Source organism: Lutjanus erythropterus, chromosome 2 (genome assembly GCF_056507025.1).
Source record: "Lutjanus erythropterus isolate fLutEry1 chromosome 2, fLutEry1.hap2, whole genome shotgun sequence".
Lineage (NCBI taxonomy): Eukaryota > Metazoa > Chordata > Actinopteri > Lutjaniformes > Lutjanidae > Lutjanus > Lutjanus erythropterus.
Genome location: NC_139318.1, coordinates 39,603,235 through 39,620,449, shown reverse-complemented (window position 1 = coordinate 39,620,449; position 17,215 = coordinate 39,603,235). Strand labels below are relative to the sequence as shown.

Genomic DNA, 17,215 nt, shown 5'->3' with positions numbered 1-17,215 from the left:
GTAAACAGGCAGAGAATTGATTTTTACAGAAAAGCAGCAGCGTTTGCTTCACATAACTTTTCATTTTCACTGTAATTTAAAGTTCCCCTGGAGGTATTTTTGGTTCTGCACCACAGATGGCAAAGTAACGGTCAGTTCACACTACATGCTTGAGCGGCGCATGTTTGTGGCGTTACCTTTTGATTTTGATTTCAGTGTCCACTCTAAGGTTAAAGCAGCCGAACAGCCTGCTTGAGCAGACGCTTCATCCAGTGATTCGGAGGCTTGCCTATTTTTTCAGAGTTCTTGGCAAAAATACACAGTGAAAATGATCCACTGACAGTCATATCGAACTACAGTTTCATTGTCTATATCTGCAGAATATGTCACAGACATGAAAGAAATCAGGCAAAGGGCAGTTCACTCTCTTTTACTTTCTCTCTTTTCCCTTTCTCACTCCCTCTCACCCTCCCTCACTCTCAGAATGCAGGGAAGAATCACTCATTGCCTCGTGTTTACAGCTTCTTCTCTTCTCCTCAAAACTCCTTCGCAAAACTCAATGTGAAAGCTAAGGCTTTCAGCAGCCGCCCTGCAACAGAAACGCTACCTGTGTGGACGCCACGGGCGTGTGAGCCGCAGCAGCTCAGAAATAGGGCCAGAAATGTCTGAAAAAGGACACACTGAAGAATCTCAAATCCCAGTCGACTGAGGGGCGTCCAACTGATGAGTCAAAGTGTCGATTTCCAGCTGGCAGCCCTGAGGAAAAACACATTAAACAAAATGTTAATCATAGCAGAACTTTGAAACATGTCTGGCAACGTCACAAAAACCTTAAACATGCATGCAGGCAAGGGCTGAAGAATAATATTTAATTGCAATTATTTTGACTGATATTGCAATTGTGATATGATTCGTGATATTGGAGGGAAGGGATCATTTTTACATCATCATTCTCATTTCCATTGAAAAACATTAAAACGATTATTTTTTCAGGGATCTGTACTAAACAAAGATGTTTTCTGACACCTCTGCAGCACCACAGTATTTAATTTAAAATGGCATTTCCACAAAGATTCTGCCTTTACCAAATATTGTACATTCTGCAGTTTGAAAATTGCAGCAGACCATATTGTGATTTTGATAACATTTTGGTTAATTGTTCAGCCCTTAACTGGTAACTCAAAAATCACAGAAAACACTGCAAAGGCACTCTCATATACAACAATTAAAATGCCTTCATTGTCATGGCATGGTCATGTTAGACCTGCACCAGCACAATGTGGCATCAAGCCTTTGTCAGGTAGTCAAACTCTGACAAGGAGTTTAAGGTCTAACATGACATGACAATAAAGGCATTTTAATAGTTTTAAAAGAGCATGATTTTTGAGAACACGTGTCTGAATCCAAACAGTGTCTCAGACGAACACATTTTGAATCCAAGAAGCGCTGCTAAGCAAACATGTTTTGATGTATGTAGGATTCAAAGCCATCACTCTTCCTGAACCACGGTGCAAACAAACATTATGTCTAAATTCAGCTGTCAGCCTGCTGTAGTAAAAGATAATGAGAACCATAACTGACATCATGACAGCCCGTGTATCCAGGTTGAACAGTAAGTGCTGACAATGAATTTTACAATCCACAAGCAGGGTGTTTTTTCGGGGCTGTTTTCCTGCGCATGTTCAGCCGCCTCCTCTTCCATGCTGTCATTTTCCCAGAGGAGCCCTGTCAAACTGCCCCGTCAGACCCAAGAAGGCTCCAGCACTGCAAGCAGCACTGCGCTCGTCAAAATGCAGAGCAGATGCCGGGTTCAGGAGCGTTAACATGTACAGAAACAGAGTCTGTACGTCACTGAAAGTCCCCACTTTGTGAAATAATGAAAGAATTACCGCATGCAGCAATTTAATACCTCGAGGGCATGTGTGTCATGGAAAACTTCCACTCTGTTTTAGAAAATATGCTAACAACAAATCTCATTTCCATGATTACAGCCGACAATTTACACGCCCAGGCTTTTTGTTGAGGGAGCACCGTGAGGCCAAAACCACTATAAAACACACTGCGTGTTTGCAAATATGTCTGTTTTAATAATCTTTCATTAATTTTTAATTAATTCCTTAAATGTCTTGTCTGCTGTCATACCTGTTTTCATTGATAAGACGAGATGAAATTAGCCTCTCAGATAATTGAGGTCTGTAATGTTGGGGAACATGTTTTCATCGGTGGGTGTGGGGATATCTTAATTAATCTGCCACTAAGCCTCCCCAGACTCTTTGATTTAACTAACAGTTTTCCTAACAGCCATATGCCAGGTTTACAGCTCAAGGATTATACTCTGTTTCTCTCTCTGTGCACCTGAAATATGGAATAGCTTTAAGTGCAGATATATTTCATTTGTAGCAGTCAAACTGTTTGAAAAAGTTGCTCCAGTTAGGGTGTGTTCTTGTGCACCGAGTTCATTTTACTGCCTGTACTGAAGAACACAAGTCTGATCATTTCGGCCGAACTTGTGCTGTGAACACACTGTGGGGTTTAGAGTTTATTTCAGTTCAGCTCAGTGTTATTTAGACCACAGTGACAACACTGATTTTTATCTTAAAGTTTTTTTTGTTTTGTTTTTTAACACACGGCTGTTTTTCTTAAGCAGCTTTGGTTTGTTTATAAGGACAAGAGAACATTCCAGTCCTCCAGAGTCAGTTTACCTTTTTCTGCCTTCCAATAATTCCTGTCCTATGAAGGTTGGAAGTTAAAGCAACAGTCTTAAAGGGATAGTTCAGATCATTTGAAGTGGTTTTGTTTGAGGTACTTAGTGCTGATGATCGACACACACCCGGTTTAAGTGAAGCAGCAGGAGTCCCGGTTTAGAAAGCTCAGCAATGTCCTGCTGTGGACAGGGTCAGCTGCAAAACACATTTTATCCACCGAAAAAAAAAAATCAATATTAGTTCAAGTTATATTTAGAATAGGCATTAGAGTTACTGGTCTACTGCTGCCATGATCTGTTAACTTTGTGTTATTGTGTGACTTTGGAGTTTTAAAAGAGATAGTTTGGATTCACCAAAGTCACCCTGATTAAAAATAAATATGCAAGTATATAAAATTTTAGCATTCTTGAGTGTACTTGCAGTCAGACTAATAATCAGTACACTTAAAACATGTTAATGATTACTTAACTTGAATTTTAGTTATAATTAAATTGTAGGAAAGCACAATTTTAAGTGTATTTAATATATTCTTACGTGCTAAAGTGGAACAACTTCAAGCATACTTAGTGCGATTAAATGATATGGCTGTGTATCTAGATTTTTTTGGTGTGAGTTGCAGAGTTTTGGAGATACAGGCCACAGAGTTTGTCTGCCTTCCCTCAAATATAGTGGGATTAAATGGAACCCGGCTTGTGGTGCTCAAAGCAACAGTAAAGTTACATTTTATTGTGAGAGACCGGGTCAGGATTTCTGGAAAGAGACATTGCTGTTGAGTTTTTCCAAATGTATCTTATTATTTGCAGATGTGAGTAAAAAAAGAGGTCGCAAGAGCTTCTTAAAAAAAAAAAAAGTGGAATTATCGATTATTGGTTTTCAAGCAATTTACTCATCAAAAGTACATCTTAATGCAAATTATGCACTTTTGAGAAAAGTACATATTTTCCCTCTGGTCTGTAGTGCTGTTTATCCAGACTGTCGTGTTGTGAGTTGCAGAGTTTTGGAGATATCAGTCACAGAGATGTCTGCCTCTCCAATATAATGGAACTAAATGGCACTTGGCTTGTGATGCTCAAAGCATCAAACAATACATTTGCAAAATTCAAAACTAGTGACTCTTTCCAAAAAGCACGACCCGGTTACTCAAGATAATTCACTCACATTGTTGTGAACAGTTTCATGTAGGTACTTCTTTCTTTCTGCAGCAGAATCTATTGGCACTTCTCTGTTTCTGCTAGAAAAAAGTAGTAAACTCACAACCACGTCACGATTTTGGAAAGAGACACCGGTTTTGAATTGTTCAAATGTATTTTTTGCAGAGCCAAGTGCCATTTAGTCCCATTATAATGGAGACAGGGCGGACATCTCTACAGCTGATATCTCCAAAACTCTGCAACTCACACCAAAACAGGCCAGAAAATACGCATTTTTGATTTTGGGGTGAACTGTGCCTTTAAAGAAATGGTATATATTATATTGAAGTGCACTTTTTGTGAGCATGCCTACCCTTCAATACATGCCTGTTGAACCTGCTGCTGACCCTGTCCACAGCAGTACATTGCAGCACATTGTGTTGATTTCCATCTACTGTAGGTAACACAGTGAAATTGACGAGTATCTCATCCAACACCACTTCAAAAAAATCCCAACACTGCCTTTAATGTCAGTGCTCTGGAAATAGCACATTGAGGTTCAAACTGTAACTCCTGAGTTCACAGTAAGTGCAGCTCATTATCAGATGCAGGAGGAAAGACTTTGATTTGTATTAGAGGAATATTTCAAGGGTTTCAAATCCCCCCAGAAAGACTGAACATTATCTTAACTTCGTTATTATTAGAGCTATTATTAGGAGGTTCGGTCTTATCATTCTGTCATGCAAAGTAACCTTATCTTTTTCAATATAATCTTTTTTGATTATGTGGTATCAGTCATTTTTTCATCATAGGTGTCACTTTTAACTCAAATGCGGGATATCTCATTTCAAGACAGTATTTACACTCGAATTGTGTCTTTTTTTTTTGCAGGGATTATGTCTACTGCGATGTCTCAGCAGCCGCCAAAGGAGGACGAGGAGGACGAAGATGAGGAGCAGGGGGAAGAGTTTGTGTTTGAGGAGAGCGGGGATGAGGAGAAGCTTCAGGAGGACAGTAAAAGGATCAGCTCTCACTCTGGCACATCTGTCCAAACGTCTGAAAAGGAGGGCAGCGAGACGTCCGGCACAGGCAGCACACAACTCCACAAAACTTCACCTCCTGCTGGACAGGAGGCTTCAGTTTCTCCTGCAGGTAACACATTTTCAGGCATTATGCGTTTTCAAAACTGGTGCTAAATTAACCTTGTTTGATCACTTGTAGGGGTGATAAAGGTCTGGGTCAGCTGTTCAGAATCTAAACCTGATTACTTGTGGAAACTCAGATCAACTTCACAGACTCTTGCAGATTACCAGTACCATATGGTGTAGTTTAGGCAGTCCCTTACAGTCACAGTTTACCCCCAAATCAAAAATACATATTTTCCCCCTGGCCTGCAACACTGTTTATTCATCTATGTTTATTTAGTGTGCAGAGTTTTGGAGATATCAGCTGTAGAGATGTCTGCCTTCTCTCTAATACAATGGGACTAAATAGTGCTTGTCTCTGCAAAAAACACATTTGAAAAATCCAAAACCAGTATCTCTTTCCAAGAATCATGACCCAGTTACTGATGAAAACACCAAACCTTGTTGTGAGCAGTTTACTACTTTATTTCCAGTAGAAATAGAGAAGCAGTCAATTCTGCTGCAAAAAGAAAACGTCCCAACATGAAACTGTCACAACAATGTGTGTGGATTATATTGAGTAACTGGGTCATGATTTTTGGAAAGAGTCACTAGTTTTGAATTTTTCAAATGTAGTTTTTGGTGTCATTTAGTCCCATGATATTGGAAGGAGGGCAGACATCTCTATGACTGATAAAACTCTGCAACTCACAACAGAAAAATCTGGATAAATAGATCTACAGGCCAGGAGGAAAATGTGCATTTTTGATTTTGGGTCAAACTTTCCCTTCAAGTTAAAGAATGCAATTTGCATTAAGGTGTACTTTTGAGTAAATTACTTGTTTGGCCTACTTATTAAATGACTGAAGAAAATTATTTAAGGATGCTCTAGATGGATAAACAGGACTACAGGCCACAGGAAAAATGTGCAATTTTGATTTTGGGATGAGCTGTCCTTTTAAATAATAAGTATATACTATATTGAAGTGCACTCTTAGTAAACATACTTAAATACATGTCTAATGAAGTGAAATTAAAATAAACTTTAATTGAAAATGAACTTAACTTTTTAAAAGCGAACTAACTTACCAATATAAGGATTTGCAATTTATTATACTTTTTAAAAGTACAATTTCCAATACACTTAAAATACTACTTACTTCTTATTGATAGACTGAATAGTTAAATAGCTAAATAGGCCAATGAGCTCTTGGCTGATAATTTATCAACCCTGATATTTATCATGCATCCCTAAAATTATTATTTTGTAAGTAATTAATAGCCTCATTGCAACCAAACAGTAAATAATCACTTCTTCTAATAGGTGCATTGTGTGCAGGTGTCTGAAAAACTTTATTTCATTAAGCTGTTTAATTATACCAAAAAAGTTTCAGTATTTTAAGATTTTGTTGGGGAAGGTGTTTCAGTTTATTTATCCTGAGTCAAATAAAGGAAAAAATAGGTTTATCTCCCATCCACACCTGGATAATTTCTGCACAGTGGGCCTTTTTCATGGCAGCCAGTCTGACATTAACTGATAATGTAAACACAGGTGTTAACAATGATGCTAATTAAGGTTCCATTCAGGTCAAACAGAATCAGGGTGCTGCTGTTGTACATGTTGGCTCCCTGTCAAAGGCTCTATACACACTAAAAGGAACGGGACCTTAATTAGTATCAGCGCTAACACCTGTGTTTACTCTACTACTGAATATCAATATAGCTGCTGTCTGGTCCTTATTCGTTACGTTGCGTACGTTACTTCCGGTCAGAAAACGAGACAACAAGCAGCCAGCCTGGACTTGTAAGTATTTTAACTACTCACAATTAGCAGCTAGCTTATAGCTTCGGTGACTGCTTCATCCGTTACAGTGAAATGACACACACCCTCCAGCTCTGAATGTAGAGACTTAACGGTAACGGTGGCGATAACATACCTGTTGTGGAAATAGTTCCCGCTATGAAGTAACGGAGGAAATAGACGACGTTGTTACCCGAAAGCGTGCGGCCTCTGTTTTTTGCGCAGTTTAGCTGCCTACCCCGCACACACCTCTTGCATCCAAGCTAAGCTAAGCTAAACTAAGATAAGCTAAGCTAGCCAGGTGTGTTGACAGCTTCTTCACTGAGGTGGAAGTTAACAAAATTATGTCAACGTCTCCATCCAGCTCCTGGTAAGACAGCAAACAAGACACTCAAAATCAAAAATATTACTAACTGTCAGTTTTTTAAATATGAATGATTAATTTATGAGATTAGAGCTGCAACATTGATGTTTAGCTAATATATTATGAAATTGATTGACAACTATGTTGATAATCAATTTGAGTATTTTTTTTTAAAGGAGAAAATGTCAAAATTCTCTGATTTCAGTTTCTTAAATGTGAATATTTTTTGTTTTCTTTACTCCTCTGTGAATAAATATTATATGAATATATTTGGGCTGTGAGCAAAACAAGACATATTTGAGGACGTTTATGGATTATAATAATAATAATGATAATAATAATAATAATTATACTTATATAGCGCTTTTCAAAATACTCAGACACTTGTATATTATATTATGATATACAGACTTATAACATAAGTAATGGAAAGAAAAGTTTCTTGTTAAGATGTGATAAATTGTCTTAATAACACAAAAAGTTCTTGTTATAATGTGAAAAACATCTTACAGTGATAAACCTTTCATGTTGTAATGTGATACCGATCTGTGTTTGTGACTTGGCAGCAATACATTCCTGTAAAAAATATCTCAGAAATGTAGTGGAGTATAAGTGTAAAATAGCATAAAATGGAAAATCTGAAGTGGGTGAAAAGTACAAAAAGAATAAAATACAACTTAATGCATCCACAACGGTGGAAATAGGTGCCCCAAAACTGCAAAACTGGGGAATAGAACGATTAATCAACTAAACTATTTGTTAACTGACAGATGAATACTTGCTGACTATTTTGATAACTGATTAATCTTTAATGTTTTGTTTCTCTTTAAAATAACTATCAGAAATGATTGATAATGGAACCATTAGTTGCAGCCCTATTGGGTTACAGAGAATTTGAATAAAAATAGTACATGAGTAAATGCACTCAGTTATTTTCTTGCACAGCTGATGGGTGTTGATTTTGACAGTTTGACAGCAGTTTAAGTTAATGTAACTTAATCCCACCCTTTGTTATTGTAGAGACACTGCATAGGGGTTAAAGTTGATGTACTGTAACTAAAACCCACACACTCCATCCTCTCAACCCTTCAAACTGCTGCTGGGCGCAACACTGAACCACTGCCTACTTAGTCTCTTTATAATAATCTGTCTGTGGTGAGACAGACTGGCTCTAAATTTTACATTTCATGTGTCATCTTTAGTTAATGTAATCTGATCAGTTTTCTTCTGTGTGAGTGACTTCAGCCAGTTGTATGTGGTTTTAATCTCTACTTTAACAGGATTTAATGTTTTGCCTCAGGCAGACAGGCAGAAGAGAGCACAGTTAACTTTCCCCTTAATTGGATGACGTTATGCAGATAGAAGTATGATATATTTACTACCTGGCTAACGTTGCCAAACAGGCCCTGGTAATTACACGCCCAGATAAAGAGGGAGATTTAGGTCTCTGAGAAGTTCAGTTGGACAAAGTGAAGCGATTAGTGCTTAATTAAAAAGCTTTTTTACCAAGTCTGCGTGTGGTAATCCGTTAAGTGGGCTGTGGAGATGCATAGGGGAATTCTGGGCGTTGATAATAGTGTGTAGTGGAGGTCTGTTATGTAATTCAGGGCTGAGAGCGGCTGAGACTCACATCCCTCCTCTCACCAGATGACATGAGTTTACATGGTGGAATCCAAAGGAAATTGATCCTGGCATTTGTTTAACAGCATGGCTCCCCTGTACATACCTTTTTGCTGTGAAAGTACAGTACATGGAAAATCAGTTTTCAGCTGTAACTGCCTTACACCATCTGCCTAATTTTCTCCGACTCAGGAGCCCTCGGTGTGAGCAAATGTGATGTAGTTCTTGATGGTAACTTCAGAGCTTTTAAAAAGTTTCACTGTATACAAGAACAGAAAAGTGAATAAGTAATTAACTACACGAAAACAATCTCTCAAACTGTCCTTTTAAAAATTGCGACAGAGTTTGCATTTGTCATTCTTCAAATATGTTCTTCTTTTGCTTTGGGAATAGTTTGTCTCATCATTGCTGTTTTTCCTTATTTTGACAGATGTTCCAGTTAATGAGTCACCCAGCTGGTAAGTTGCCTCTGATTCCTATCACGGTGGGGGGAAAATTACTAAAGGGCGGTGGAGAAAGTAAACTCAACATCAGTGTTATGTCATTACGTCAGAGATAATGTCATGCTTACACGCCATTTAAACACGGCGTCATGAGATATTGTCGTGTGACATGGCAGCTACTTGTGGTTTAACTTTAAGATGCCAGCTGGCATGTCATGACGGGGGGATAATGTGAAGTATAAAGTGATATCACCGACATAATTCAAGAGGGAAATAACGGGATTGTCTCATTCATGATGATGCATGCAGTATAATATGATTAGCCTTGTTTTTACTCAAATATTTTGCACTGTGAAGATGAATTTGAGTCATTTCATCCTATCACAAAAAACAAATTTTTCCATGTAACCTTGTACAAAGTTAAGAAAGTTTTAAAATCTTTCTGCTGCCACCCCAAAGCAGTGAAATGGAAATTCATTTGTGATGCTTAAAGCACTGAATCATGACATTTGAAAAATTTAACTGCATAGTCTCCTCCCAGAAACAATAGATCTTTTTCACTGCAAACATATAGACTTTTCATTGCAGGGAAAATAGAGATTTATCTGAAATGACGGCTTAATTCAGTTGAGTGTCCCTTAAAGCTATTTCACCGAGCTAGGATTTACAATACCAGGGAAACTGAACTTGGACACCTGATAGAAATGCAGACATAATTTACGTTGTTAATTGCACTTTTGCTTTTTTCTGTGGCGTGAGGATGTCTGCTTTGAAAAAGGCCTGTAGTATTGAAGTGTGAGTGGATTTTCAACTGCTACATCATTTCTGGAAAGATGTGTTTCTATTTTTCAAATGTCTTTTTTTGTGCTTTGAACAGCACATATGCAATTTCACCCATCCTCACTGTGTTTATGTAAAGTTAAAGGTAAAATTGACCGCTTTGCACGTGGATGTCCAGTCAGGTTTGATGGTAAATGTAGTCAGTTGAAGCAATTTGTCAGCATGTGCAAGATTGACCATAGAAGCTGAGTTGCACTGCCTACATATACCAGGATGCATTGCAGGACCCTAACTAGTGTCGTTGGTAACACCTGTGTTTACTCCACTATATCATATCAGTATGGCTGCCCTGCAGAAGGTCCATAGCTAGTACCTTGTTGCCCAAAACACATCCTGCTTCCCAAATCTCTTAAACTTTATCCTGTTCCACAGTGCACATAAACAGTACTCCCTGCTCCCTGTTGAGCAAATGTCAGTTAAGGGAACTTCCCAGGACAAAATACTTCCATTCGGAAAACCCTCCTGTCGTCAGCCTTTTAACATAAAACACCTGGATACCCTTTCCTGCAGCTGTCTAAATTTTGCATCACTGAAACAAACAAAACAAAAACTGATACTTGACAAAACTTATTATACTGAAATGCACAGTATGTAACTTGTGAATAAAAACTGCATCACTGTGATATCACTGGATGCAGGAGGAACAACAGATTTTGCAGCAGGAGAACACTGAGCTCTGTTTTACAGTGTACATTAAACATAATCACCGCTCCCTGGTCAGGGAATGCCGGGTAAGGGAACGTCCCTGGACAAAACTCGGAAAACCTGGCACTGTCACCAGCGCAGACATCCCTCTTAAGTCATTACTCTGATAATGTAAAACACCTTTTTCTGCAACTGTGAACATTTAACATTACTTGATTTTTTTTTATTTTTAATAAGCTATAATTTTTGTACTTACAAGTATTAAATAGAAATATTTAATGATGCAAAACAAACAAAATGAAAACTGATACCATTACAAAACTCATTTTATGAATGTAACTTGTAAAGAAGTGTTTACAGTATGTGCGATGTTATTCCAAAAGAGATTTATATTATGCAGATTTACAGATTATTATGTAACATTATGTTGATTATTTATGATGTTCTTATTATTGTGTAATATTAATATTATGTCATCCCTGATAATTCTGACAGGGAATGTTAGTTACAACAGTACAATAAAGAAATAAACATACTGACTGGACATCCACATAAAAGTGATGAATTTTTCCTGGCACATATATGGAGCGCTCACACAAGTAATTTTAGTTATTTTGGCTCTCAGGACGGTGTGGGCGTGTATGACCATGTGAGTGACAGTTCATTCACTCGCCTTTTAACTTTGCTGCACAAGTTGGGGTGGGACAAACTGCACTTTTACTGTTCTTATCAGTACATGAAGTCTGGTCACTTCACATAATTTCCCAGCACAGGTCTGCCTACGTTCAACCTGAGCAGAGGCCTAATCAGCCTGAAAAACTGAAAATGCTTGTGTGGGTGTTCACAGGCAAATATCTTAAAACTTCTTTTCTTTTCTTTTCTTTTCTTTTCTTTTCTTTTCTTTTCTTTTCTTTTCTTTTCTTCTTTGCTTTTGTTTTGCTTTTCTTTTCTTCTTTGCTTTTCATTGCTTTTCTTCGATTTTCTTTTCTTTTGTAGTGAATGTAGCGTTGCCTGACAACTAGTTCAGGCACTCAATTCGGGCTACACTGCTATTCGACATGTAACATGCCTCACTTTCCGCAGTATATACCTAACACACCTTTCCAATCTGGCGGTCTTTTTAAATTGCAAAATACTCCCATATCTCCCTCTGCCTGTCAGTGCCATTGTTGCCTTGTATCAGTATCGGTAACATCAGTATTGGTAACATCAGTATCAGCGCCACCACCACCCCAGCATACACCTACCAGCCCAGATGCCAAACTAGTCTGACTGAAATGTTTTATGAACGGAAATGTTTTAAACATTTGTTGAAAGACAGTGTACAATAATAATCAGTATAACACAAGCCACAGCAATTAACAGCCAAAAAACAATAGGGCAAAATGACAAATGTATTTTATTGTATTGTAATTTGAATTGAGAATTTTGTGAATTAGAGGAACTACATCCACATGTGGCTCTGTAGGCTTTATTATTGATCAGGTGAACTGAACTATAGTCTCAACGTACATTTCTGGCTGAGTAGGTGTACAGTATGAGTGAAATGACCCCAACCTTGGCGCAGTCAGACAACATCACTCATACAGTCAAGAAGACAGTTTGCTTCAAGGCCTCAGCCGGTAAATGATAATGTGATAGTTTATTGATTCCTCTAAGGCAACTGCCTTTTTGCCTGCCCTCCTCCACAGGGAGGTCGGCAGTCAAAGTCACCTACAGAACAGGAGCCCCGGAGCTGATAGACAGAGTCAGACAGACAGTCTTTCTGAAGGATACTTTAGCTTTCTATCAGTGAGTTTGAACCCGGACTCTTCATTTGAAAGGCAGCCATCCTTTTTAATGCCTTCAGCAATCTGAATCCCATCAGTCGGTCAATATGAAACAAAGTGAGATAAACACTGAAATACTGTTTCCAGCTGCAAAGCTTCCACCGCCTTTATGCAGGGGACACGCATGAGCATCTGTTCTGAACTGCTTGAACCACCAGGTAGTGGTAACTGTACTAAAGTAGTTCAGGGACACACAAAATTATAATATACTGACTTTTATATACTTTTCTCGTTTGTTTCAAGGTAGAATATGCAGGATTTGTTGAATCTCATTCTCAGGTCATCTAATACTGACACTTTCAGTAAAGAATGGCGAACACAGCAAAAAACTGAGAAAATAACAAAATACAGGCAGAGGGCAGGGTTTTGGCAGGTACAGACACCACCCAACACTTCTAGTCAGTCATTAGCAATGTTAGGAGTAATGCACGTTTCTGTTATTCCACTACTTTTGCAAGTGACTACACTTACTTTGTCAAATTAATAATGCAGATGACTGAAATTGAAATCGGCTCATTACTTATTACTGTCTTACCTGTAAATAGTGGACAACTGTATGTATAGCCATCATCGTCTGTGGTCTTCTTCTACCAAAATATACTGTGTAAACCAGCCTCAGCCCAGTATGAAATCTGAAAATCTTCTGCAGTCCACCCAAACCTTCAATCACAACTTTGACCAACACAAGACTAGTCATACCAATTCCAAGATAAAAGATACAGTCCTTTGTTAATGTGACAGGTCACCAAATGATTCATAATTAAAATCCCATGACTTTATCTTGTTAGTTCTGATTACTTGTTTTTGATATTAATAGTGAATGTCTTAAGGTAATTTCAAACTAAGAACTGAATAATAATGTTTTATTTATTTTTGATCTCTCTCACGGCCCATGTGTGGTACTTTCAAGGCCCATCAGTGGGCCGCTGCCCACACTTTGGCAAAAACTGGTCTAAACCATAGACAATAAAAGTGTAGTTTATGGGTAGAATGCTAGATGTTGCTGCTCCCTGGTGGTCGGGAGTATTAATAACTCCTATCAGTAATAATGGGTACAATTATGATAACATGATGATAAAAATGTGACAGTTGTCACTATAGTAATAGCAATGTGTGCATTAATAAGATAATTTAAGCAGACATGTAAAAGGATGCATTTACCAAATGAAAGTAACTTGCCCAACACGGGTCATTTATGACAGTTGAGAGGGATGGACACCAGGTGTGAGTTGCACAGGGGGCTTGTACCCCTTTAATATCTGCTTGTGGGTCTAGTTTTTATACAAGTCTACGTACATATATTATTTTAAGGAAATCCTACATTCTGTCATTTTAAGAGATTTGCTGTGGTGTTATGTGAGATAAAACAAACCATAAAAAATGGATTAAAAATGTTAATATGGCAAATCAAGTTTATTACTCACACACACACACTTATACAAATACGTTGTATATTTGAAAACACTCACTGGTTCAGATTACATCAGTATTATCCCTCTCCAGCTTCTCTGACCTGACAGATGAAGCCTTGCGGGCAAACTGATTTTGTTGATGCCCTCCACCTGTGCCTCTATAGGAAGTGTGCTCAGAAACCTCTACTGAGAGTGCACTTCAGGGTTTGGATTCCTGTGGGCTTTCCTGTGTTGAAAAGCAGTGCCTGTATTTGTGTACAGGTGTGGGCGTGTGTGTGTGTGTGTGTACCGTATATTTTGTTCTGCTGTGTGCTTATGTGCGTGTGTTTATGAGCATTTGTGTGTGTGTATATGTGTGTAGTGGAGTCGCAGTGAGGTCTTGGCAATTTCTCATGCAGGGAGAATTCTGCTGAGTGCACATTTCCACTTTGGTTTAGTCAATAGTCCGCCTTTTAAAGAAGAGCTATCAATAGCATTTTCCACCATCAAGGTGTTGGGACTGTCAGCACATCCACCACATCTGTCAGCACTTTTAGAATAATATTTCCAAAATTACTTTGCGATTGTTATTGCAAGAAATATGAGTTTTTCTTAACAGTGCGGTGACAGCACATCAGCTCGTTACAGCTATTAGGCTCAAGGCAGCATTTCTCTCCCTCGAGTTTTATGTGCGATCCAGTGTTTGATGCCAGCATTTACCTCTGACTTCACGTTTTACCACTTGACAGATAGTTTTCATTAAATGCATCGCATGGAACCTTGGCAATGAAAAGATTAGCACAAAAGATACCATGACAACGTGGCACATATGCATCTTATTCGTGTACACAGAGCTCTGACCTTAGGCAGTATAACCAGGGTTTTTGCTGGAGTTTTTTTTTTTTTTGAAGACAAAGGTGGCACAGGCTGGAGAACATGTGCGGTGTGTGTGTGTGTGTGTGTGTGTGTGTGGTGTACACTCTGGGCACGCACCTTTAGAGGGCCGTGCACTCAAGCAGAAAAAACCCCCACAATTTCACTTTTCTGCTTGGAAACTTGAAGGCAGACAAAGAAACTGGAGAGATAGAGGACAATAGAGCACAAAGCCTGATACTGAAATAAAATCATGATTTTTCCATAAATGTAGTAATATAAAATAGAAGAACCACTAACATCTCATAATAGGAGTTGTGTCCTGTTTTTGTCCAGTGTACTAAAACAAATCAAGTCACTGTTTTAAGAAAACTGCATTTATTTTCCTTTTAAATAATTATGTAAAATAAATGAATTACAAATTAGCTATCAAAATAGGTGTGCTACATAAGACCAACTTTTTAATCATAAATTAATAGAAGGAGGCATTCTTTGCAGAAATGATTCAGGGCTTATTATTCTGGGATCGCTCTCACACACTTTTTATAATATATAATATACTCTAATATGATACACAGCAGTTTTAACAGCTTCTGTTCAGGGAAAATATCTGCACTTGTGTTTATGCATACTTCCTAAAAAGTGCTTTCAAAAAATGTCTGCTGATGTTCAATATCCAATCCTGTTAACTTCTGTAACTTATGATAACTTAGTTTTCATTACAAACTAGGGTTGGGAGAAAAAATGGATTCTCTTAAGTATTGCGATCCTCCTTTTTACTATTCCTGAATCGATTTTTTAACGTATATAAATAACTAGTTCTTGGTCTGTTAATATATAATGGGAATTTTGCGGTAATATTATCTTAACAAATGGATTCATTTTACTTCACATGCTCAACATAAAACCACGTGTGCTCAGACTTTCAGGCTCGTATTTTCTCTGATCTTTTGAAACGATCTAATATCTTCTGACTTCAAATCGCTAACTCAGTCTGTACTCTTCCACGCTGACCAGCCACAGCAACCTCAAAGGGTCAAATGTCAGACTCAAAGAAATACCAGTTTCAAAGTTCAGCTCCATGTGTGAAGAATGGCAATTTAGGGCTCTTTGTGCTCTGTGCAGTTTTCAGGGGCTGTACTCTATTCCGGCACTGGCTCGGTGAGCACGAACAGCTAAGTGTAGCAGTTTACTTCAAAAAGTACTTTCTTTACTACTTTTTTTATGCAGTATATCAATGATGCTACTGAATTGAAACTCAGAAAGACTGACTGATGTGATGTAGGACGACAGACTCTAGAAGTGTATGATTGAACTTTTTCATATCGTGTAGTGTTAAAAAAGCAAATAAACATCACAAAAAAAATCATCATAGCCCTGCCGTTTTCTGAGTTGGCACACATCGCAAAAAGTTTGAGAAACACTGCTTTAATAGTTTTGGCTTAAAAAAAATCTAAGTCCCTAGTTTTTGTTGAAAATTTCAACAAAGGCCGCCTTCGAGTTAGATAGGCAGGGAAAACTCTGATAACTTTACTTCAGCTGCTTAGTTTGAGGTCACCTTTTTACCCTTTTGCTGCCTTGCAGAACTTCATACTTTTGCCCTTGTGAAGAAACTCATCTAATGTGGCTCGCAGAACACATTTATTTTTCACAGACCCCTCGCCCTGTTGCACTCGCCTCGGCTGGATGTGTTGTGAAAGCAAAAGAAAGAGGCGATGCTTTTAAAAGCATTAAAAACAATCACGTGTGTACAATTATAACAAGAAGCCACGAACCAGATGTTTGAGAGCTGTCTAATCGCAGTCGGTCACGTACAGAACAAGTGCATCGTGGGAGTGGTTCGATGTGAGGAGTGGGCAGTTGTTTGTGGAGGAGATTTATGACCCGAGGACAAACAGAGCTCCATCAGTATGGTCGGCACAATGCTCACGCAGTTATAAAGAACAGCTATGCTCGAGAGAAACCAGGGGGCATAACAGGTAGAGCTATGGCGGGTAGTGCTGCCCTGGCACTGTAGCTGAAGGGAATGGAAACAGATGGATGAGTGAGATTTGCATTCAGGCAGCTTCTGCTTTAGGCTGTGCTCTGCCCCGGGCTATGTCATTTGCATTGAAAAATGATTCCTGCTTCTCTCCTTGAGCTGTATGACTCACTAGGGCTTATAGGCACAGATAAGTTGCAGAAGGGGTGTGCAAAGATATGTCTGGATCGATAGCTACACCGCTCAAATCACTCACACCTGACATGAATGCATACAGTCAGGCGGACGAGCCGTATATATATCGCCGTTGTTCTGCCTCCACTCTTTTTCCATGCAGGCAGTTTTAATGACAAGAGATCAGTTTATCGTAAAGGAATGTGTTGACAGATAGCTCTTTATTTTGTTTTCATGTGGGTTGAGATCATTTTTGTTCTTTAGATTGAGATGAATGACCCGGCATCAGAGAGAATGCAGCAGAGTAATACTTTAC

At 38.5% G+C, this 17,215-nt stretch overlaps 1 protein-coding gene across 1 annotated transcript in view; it reads left to right on the top strand.

Annotated features, from left to right (window-relative positions):
• arhgef10la (Rho guanine nucleotide exchange factor (GEF) 10-like a) overlaps positions 1-17,215 on the top strand; it is a 181,937-nt gene that overhangs the window by 13,283 nt on the left and 151,439 nt on the right. The window contains exons 2-3 of the mRNA XM_084739346.1: positions 4,706-4,966; positions 9,154-9,181. Of these exons, the coding sequence (XP_084595472.1) occupies positions 4,711-4,966; positions 9,154-9,181 (284 nt within the window). The 5' untranslated portion in view covers positions 4,706-4,710. The remainder of the gene's footprint in view (positions 1-4,705; positions 4,967-9,153; positions 9,182-17,215) is intronic.